The following is an 8,377-nucleotide window of genomic DNA, read 5'->3' on the forward strand; positions in this document are numbered from 1 at the left end:
AAACAAGAGGCTCCCAGGAGCCTGAATCACTCTCCTCGTTATATTTTTGCCTATCAAGGGTAAAAATTGTCAGACAATTTTGACTCCATGAAGACTTGGTAGGATTTATCATGAGGATCATTTCATCAATCGAAAGTTTCATTCTATCTATTATAGTTTTCAAGATATTAACTGAAAACTGCAAAAAACGTAATTTTTTGCCTTTCAAGGGCAATAACTCTTATCTGGAGTCGTCTGACGACTTTGATCCCTTTGAGATTTTTGTAGGCCTTATGATAAGGATATTTCAGCAATTGAAAGATATTGGCCAAACCTAATGGTTTTGGAGATATATGCAAAAAACTGCTGTACTACCCCTATGTTCTATTTTTAGTAAAGGTGGCCATGTTTTTTAACCGATAAAAAATTCAAACAGTCATTTTGTTAAGGATACCCTAAAAAACAAAAATTACAACTTTCATTGAATTCTGTATGGTAGTTTTTGAGAATATTTTTTAAAGTAATAACATCAAAAGCAGCAAAAAGTACCAAAATTAACTCCAACATGGATCAACAGATCTTCACCAAAATTGCATAAGAGATAGATCTCATCATGCTGAACACTATCATCCAGTCAGAATTTGGTTAAACCTAACAGTTTTGGAGATATATGCAAAAAAACTGCTGTCTTACCCTTATGTTCTATTTTTAATAACGGCGACCATGTTCTTTCACTGATCAAAAATCCAATCAGTCATTTTGTTTAGGATACCCTAAAAAACAGTAATACCAAATTTCATTGAATTCTGTACAGTAGTTTCTGAGGAGAAGATTTTTTGAAGTAATAACATCAAAAACAGCAAAAAACACCAAAAAGGGCTATAACTCCAACATGGGTAGACAGATCTTCACCGAAATTACATCACAGATAGATTTCATCATGCTAAACATTTTTAATTGCATCAGAGTTCGGTTAAACCTAACGGTTTTGGAGATATATGCAAAAAACTGCTGTCTGACCCCTATGTTCTATTTTTAGTAATCACGGCCATGTTTTTAACAGATTAAAAATGAAAACAGTCATTTTGTGCAGGATACTCCAAAAAACAATCATATTAAGTTTCATCCAAATCCATTTAGTAGTTTCAGAAGAGAAAATGTTTGAAGAATTGTTAATGACGACGACGATGGCCAGGTGAGCTAAAAAGTAGATTTTTTGGGGGATGGCCCCCTTTGACCCTGTGTAACTCTAAAACCGTAAGAGAGATCTGAAAATTGATCGTTAAATGCAGGCAGGGATTTCCATTAGGAATCTAATAAAATTTTCAAAATCAGATGAGTAATAAAAAAAGTTCATTTTTTACTATACAGAATTCAATGAAAGTAGGTATTACTGTTTTTAGAGTATCCTGCACAAAGTGACAGTTTGTATTTTTGATTGATGAAAAAACATGGCCACTGTTAATAAAAATAGAACAAAGGGGTTGAAATACAGCTTTTTGCAAATAACTCGAAAACCGTTGAATTCAGCCAAATTCTGATGGTAAGTAATATTGTTCACCATCAGCAGACGGACCTTTGCCAAAATTTACAAAATGAATTGTTGCCTGTTGTACGATATATGGCCCATAAAGCAGATTTTTTTGTCGTTTTAATGTGTGCAACTCTCTCTGAAACCAATTGCAACAAAATTTAATTAAAATTGGCATAATTTTTATTAGGGATTCCTCCATAAACTGATCATATAAAACTTTTAATGTCAAACAACATGGCCTTTGTTACTAAAAAACTGAACACAGGGGTTGAAATGCTTGTTTTGCCTTTTTTCCCTCAACTATAGAAGAATAATAAAAAGTGAAAGCTACCCATCAGATAAACATGATATTCTGGGTTGATGGGCAGTATAGAATTTATTTTTAGGTGGCCATTTTCAAACCATTTTCACCAGTTGCTCAGATTCCATCTTAAGGAAACTTGGTGTTTTAGGTTGAATGGTGATGACAATAGATTTTTCTTGGCGGCCATTTTTCTGCTAATTTTTATACTTGCTTTGATTTCAATGATAATTGGTTTATATAGTAAACATGGTCTCCTGATATGAATGGTGATGATGAAAATTTTGGATAGCTGTGGTTTAACTTCATTTTATGATCTTTTTCAGCAAATCTATACTGCAGTAATGTCCCTGTTGGAATAACAGGACATAGGGGTATACACTTTGAAGGCATTTCCAACATTTACAGTGCCTTAGGTACTCTTTTGAACTTACAGCATTCTTCAATATATGCTCTTCTTCAGCAATTTTTGTCAAACATAACAAAGCATGATATCTTTACTTACAAAGTTAATAGGGTATGGTTTGTCAGGTGAGCAATTCAGGCTCTTCAAGAGCCTCTTGTTTATTTTTGGTGTGATTTTGAAAATGTTTTTATATACGATTCCTCATGAAAATCCCTGCCTTTACATGTACTTAGCAAATTTACTCCTGTCTTAATACAAGAGCTTTAAGAAGTATGCATAGCAAATTTACTCCATCATTTACTGTTTTTGAGGTAATGAGGTACAAAGTGATACATGAAAGCACCCTGTAGCAGAACTTTGTTCATTGTCAAAGTCTTATTTAGTATTAACAAGTGTGGATCAATAAATGACATCACAGTTAGTCTATTGAAAATAATATTGCTCAGAAGAAAAATAATAAGTCAAATTTAACTATCTTTGATCACACTGTATCAACATTGTAAACTAAAACTGTTTACCTATATAACCCTGAACATTGTGCAAACAAAAAATATTTAGGTCTAACTCATAAAGGTACAGGTAGAAATCCATATTTTTTAAGTAGTTTTATTAAACGATCCATGTTAAAAATATCACAAAAAGTAAAGTATATTATTTTAAAATAGCAGAATTGAGAATTGCACAAATATATCCCATATAAAGTTTAACATGAAAAATATACATGAATACAAATATCAAAAGAACAGATTGCCTGTTACATTACCATGTTCAAGAAAAAAAGACCAACTTGAACCAGAACCTGAAACAAAACGATACTGATAAATATCACTTCACCCATTTTTCAAGAATAAAAAAAGATGAAAATTATGTTTGGCTTGGACATAAATATTCAATATAGGATAGTTAAGAAGTTGCAGGAATGTTATAATGTCCAGCTTTCTTCAAAGATACATATAAATCACACAGTTGCTGAAGAAACCCTTCATTTGGTGCTATTTCTCTTTTTGCTCTTACAATCCTAACAGCTTGTTTAGCTGTCATGTGATGTTTTATCATTAGGTAAGCAAGAACAAGTGTGGCTGATCTACTGGCTCCTTGCTTACAGTTCACCATCACTTTACCTGCAGTTAGAAAAAACGATTTGTTTGATCATTCACTAACAAAATATTTCATTTGAAACTCCAAGTATATATATTGGAATATTGTTTCCGTTCATAAAAAGAAGGTCAAAATAATATGATTGGTAGCAAGGGGTATAACTCTAAGCTCAATTGTAAGTTATTCCTAAGTACATGCATTCACTTTACCTCCACTGCTTAGTCCTTTTTCTATGAATTCAGTTGTTTTTTCAAAGAAAACTGAAAGGTCGAAGTTCATATGATCAGTAGCTTCAATTCCTAGATACTGAATGTTGACTTTATTGTACATCACATCATCTGCATTCACATGGAAGTTGGACTTTCCCTGAGCAACATTGAGAAGATGTGTTATTCCAAGGTTACGTAGACCAATTCTGCTCAAGGCTATTGACCTAAAAGTTTTAAAAACAATGTACTCAATGATAAAGACAAAAAATGCATTAATGGAACATTAAGATAATGGTGAAATAAAGGGGAAAGGCAAAATGTTAAAATGGCCTCACTCAAAAATGCAGTCGGATTTTGCAGAAAATTGAAATTTTTGGAGGGTATAAGGTTGGTAAATGTAAACTAAGGCATCAGGGCTGTGGGGTGGGGTGAATGTATAAACATAGATGGTCTAGGTGTGTACCAAGTGTGACAACACCTGATCTTTTATATGGTTTTTGAAGAAGTTTTACACACAGGTATCATATATAAGGAGGATGGATATGGTGAATATGTCAAATAGACAACAACCCCACCAGGATGAAAAATGTCAGTTCAAGGCCAGCCATGAACAAAGAGGAATGCTAAGATTTTCATAAAGCAGGAGTGGATCCAGTTACTTTGAAATGGAAGGGTGCCAGCCAGGATTCTTCGGAAAAAGGGGGGTGCTAGGATATTATTTACCATCTTTTGTCATTTTAACACATGAAAATGACAAATTTTCCAATAAAAAGGAGGGGTGCCAACCACCTGCAACCCCCTTTGGATCCTCCACTGCATAAAGGAAGATTAGCTCAAAGGTTTGTATGTTTATACAGAATCTGATTACCCTGTTTTCAGAAGATCTTGATACTTGTACAAAATGAATACAGTACTATAGGCGATGAGAGTTTGTCATGAAGTTGTCAATTAGAAAGTCAACTTTTTCATGCTTTTTTTTACCTACCCCAAAAAACAACTTACATACTCATTTTCTACAATCCTAAATAATTCCAATTAATACCATGTTAAATACAACATGTCCTTGGCTTTTGAGATTCTTTTTGTGCTAAATAAATGCTATATTAATCATAAAAAAAATGAATTGGGGTTATTCTATCAAAATAAACCAAAGAACTAGATATTAGACCCATTCTTTAAACAAATAAGACTTACGCCTCTCCAATGTATAAGTTGGGGTACACCTCATCAAATGCATTGGACGGTAACATAGTTAGACCTCCTGTCTCTGCTGTTATGATGTTTTCCAAGTCCTCCACACAACATGGCCCCTCTTCCATTGAAGTACCAAAGACTGCCAAGAGTTGCAAGCTGGATCTTAAAATTTTCGAGTTTTTCAGATATAAAACTTCCGACACCAAAGCTGTATATTTATTTTTTCGCTTTCGCTTGATTAAGACCGTTGTTAACAACAGACTATTGATGTTAAACCAATTTTTGAAACCGGCTTATCTTGTCTACGAAATAATAAAAAAACAATCATTGGTTTTGTACCTTCTAGACAAAACGAAAGTAAAAGTTAGAGTATTAACGGAACGGTTTCGGAATCTTCTCCGGAAAATATTAATATTAAGTACTTCCTTGTTTAAGAATCAGGCAAAATGTGTATAGGGTGGGCACTTGAAGATAAAACGCAGATATTTTGTTTGTGCATTTCCATAGTATTTTCACCTAAAATTATCAAAAAAAAATTTGTTCAGTTTGGTTTCTACTGAATATTGCTGATAAAATGAAATAAGTTTGTTGTAATGCAATTGAAGCAATAAATGTCGAAAATACCTACAGAATATTATGAAAACAACGTTTTTTAATCAAAGAAGATCGATAGCACAGATCTAATTATTTTTCGCCACTACTGCCGATGATTGCCGACAGGACAATTAACCTGGGTCAAAAATATTTGGTAAAAAAATAACGATGACGGATTCACAGGTAAGCACGTGTCTTGTTCCATTTCATCTATTTCTTGATTTGTTTTTAAATAAATAATGACAGTTGCTGACCGTATGTGTGCCACATTATATCACAATACGTAAATTTCAAGAGGATCCTTGCATAATATTCGAACTTTTTTCTTTTAAGGCTTGAGTCCGACGGTCTTCCTTGCCATTGATTAACCACTTTCGCTTTGCAATCAGAGTCTTTTTTTTAAAGCGACCTTTACAGCACATGCGTGGATTAAGGTCACCAGAAGTCACATGTATACGGATTTATATAGGTCGATATTTTGTCTTGCAAGGCAATGAATATATGTATTTAACACACATTATTTATGGATATCGAATGAAATTATACATGAAAAGTAAAATTTAGTAGAAATAGTTCAAAGTTCAGGCATATTTCAACAGATACAAAAATTTACGAAAATGACAGCTAATGCAGCTTTAAGAAATTGAAAGGTCAAATTTTGTTGAATGCACTATGGAAAATGGCGGCAAAATTTTCCCATATTTTTCGCTCTATAAGCAGTCAAAAATATTTTCTGATTCAACTTTATATTTCTTCTGAAAAAAAAAATATTGTATATTTATTGGTTAGAAGAAAAGCATTCGAGACGATTTGCAAGTTGGTCTGTGGCAAAAAACAAATAAAATGTAATGTTACTGGGAAAAAATGTTCATCAGTTTATGACATGTATTAAAAAGTTCAATCTTGTGTTAGAGTAAACGCGCAATGCTCAGAGTTATTGAATTGTAAAATGGGTGTACGCAAAGCTGAGAATTTATTGCATTTCTTATTTGCTGCTTTTATAAATGATTTGGAAGAATTATTTTGTAACCGGACATTTATGGTCTACAAAGGCTTATTAAAGAGTAATCAAGGGAACCAAGGTTATAGGGTAATCAAAAGAATGTAATCCAGGGATAAGTGTATGTCCTTAAACATATCAGTTAACAGTTAAAATTGAAAAAAAGAAGGGTGTTATTTTTAATTGAAGAAAAAAGAAGCAAAGGAGAAATATCCAATTTATACACATGGGAAATGAGCTGAAAATTGTTGATTGATAGAATTATAAATATCATTGAGTTTTAAAAAAAGGATCGCTCGTATAATTATTTTTAGTTTTTTGTGTTTTAAGAAGATTGTGTCATCAAAACCTTAAGTTATTATAAAAGTATATACAAAGATATTACAAGTAGCCCCTTAAGTTATTATAAAAGTATATACGAAGATATTACAAGTAGACCCCCCCTTTTTTTTTAATATGTATGACTTGCTATTTGTAATGTTAGATTTATTTCAACTGTGTGTTGTTTTTTTTCGTAGACCCAAACTACATTTACAAGTAGTTTCTGTTATGTCCTATTATTTTTGTTGTAGTAGTGACTATAAATTATATTAGCTATTTGCCACATCGTATATCATACATCTTTCATATCTCTGTCTCACCTAGTACTGATAATGTGCCTGAGATTTGCAGTAAACTGTTCTGTTCATTTTTACTATTTTCATTGATTTTGTATTTTTGTTCTGGTTTTTGTGTGCATTTCGTTGTATTATCAACTCTTATTAAAAATTAAGAGATTAAATTCAGTTCGTGTGATTTTTCTGCACTGAGGAATCTATGAACAGGAATTATGTCGTAGAAACCATTTTTGTTGAATAGTACATTTATTGGTGTTTTATCGTGCAAAGACGAGTAACGTTGAAATTTAAAAAGCAAAAATATATGTTCTATCGGTTTATTTCAAAATTATTACTAGTACAAAACTTTAACAAACAACTTTAACAATTATAACATTATAGCACTGGAGGAGAGTCTATTTAGCATTTTCTTACAGCACTTTCTGCATGGCACGACGACGCTTCTGTCTGGCGATCTCTGTCAGAGTTCTAGTGTTGTTGTTCCTGTTTCTCTTATTTGCGAACCATTTTTTGACCTGTTCTATGTTGATGTTGCCCTTTGCAGCTAACTGATCTATGACTGTGGTTGTCGGGTATGGGTGATCAAGATGAGACTCGTACCATTCTTCCATCAGACGGATTGCTTTCTTTGATAATTGTGGCCTGGGTCGAACTGTTGTTATAATAGAAGGCTGACTGTTAGTGCATGCTGACTCCTCTAATAATGCCAGGCTTTTTTCGACTCTTTCCATGATCTGATGAAGTTGGGTATCAAAGTAACGGTTCAATGAACGCTGGTAGTCAACTGAGTAAGGTTGTGTGTGGAGTGAACGAAAACGCTCGGTCTCGACAACGGCTGCTTGATAGCGATAAAAGTTCGACAACTGTTTGACATCCTCGGGGTGCCTGTGTTCCAATTTGATAAACCTAGATTGGATCAGTTGTTCACGATAGAAAACATCGGGCTGTGGTTGGGTTGTCATGGTGCCCAGTAGAGATTCTGGCATAGAGCCAACTGATGTCTTGCATTCTTTAGCGATGGCATACTGTAGATTTGAGAACAGTGGTGTTGTCAGTGGACTAGCTGGGATAGGTGATCCAAGTAGACCTGATAGTGAGTCGTTGAATCTGTTGTCTGCTGCAGGACTGTAAAATGCTGATTGTAGTGGTTGTGGTCGGCGCTTGGTGACTGGTGTCACAGTAGGTGTACTGTAAAGACATGATGAGCTGTAGACACTGGCAGAAGCCAGTGGTGGTGATTGGTAATTTACATGTTGTGTGAACGCCTGACTTGGAAGTGGTGGAGATTGTTCACCGGCCGGGATTCCAAGATACTGGTCGAGTTCGGAAGTATCGTCGACATCTTGAATAGTTGCTGCCACAACACCTGAGAGACTGGTGCCAAGTGTCAAATCGATAACATCAATGTCTGAAGCATCGACTGGAGTAGAACTGTTTGTTGCCAT

General features: G+C 34.0%; 2 protein-coding genes across 2 annotated transcripts; both read right to left on the reverse strand.

Annotated features, from left to right (window-relative positions):
- Positions 1-2,977: 2,977 nt before the first annotated feature.
- Positions 2,978-5,014, reverse strand: LOC148609208 (dual specificity protein phosphatase 3-like). The gene is made up of 3 exons (XM_088596449.1): positions 4,722-5,014; positions 3,528-3,751; positions 2,978-3,341 (listed from the first exon to the last, which is right to left on the reverse strand). Exons 1-3 carry the CDS (start codon positions 4,844-4,846, stop codon positions 3,124-3,126), a joined length of 567 nt encoding a protein of 188 aa, XP_088452575.1. The 5' UTR covers positions 4,847-5,014; the 3' UTR covers positions 2,978-3,123.
- A 2,328-nt stretch (positions 5,015-7,342) lies between these two features.
- LOC148609209 (uncharacterized) lies at positions 7,343-8,377 on the reverse strand. Its single transcript, XM_088541262.1, has one exon. It carries the CDS (start codon positions 8,375-8,377, stop codon positions 7,343-7,345), a length of 1,035 nt encoding a protein of 344 aa, XP_088397388.1.

The sequence above is a fragment of the Perna viridis genome, chromosome 8, assembly GCF_037379345.1.
Source record: "Perna viridis isolate PV_CMFRI_1.1 ecotype Kerala chromosome 8, ASM3737934v1, whole genome shotgun sequence".
NCBI lineage: Eukaryota > Metazoa > Mollusca > Bivalvia > Mytilida > Mytilidae > Perna > Perna viridis.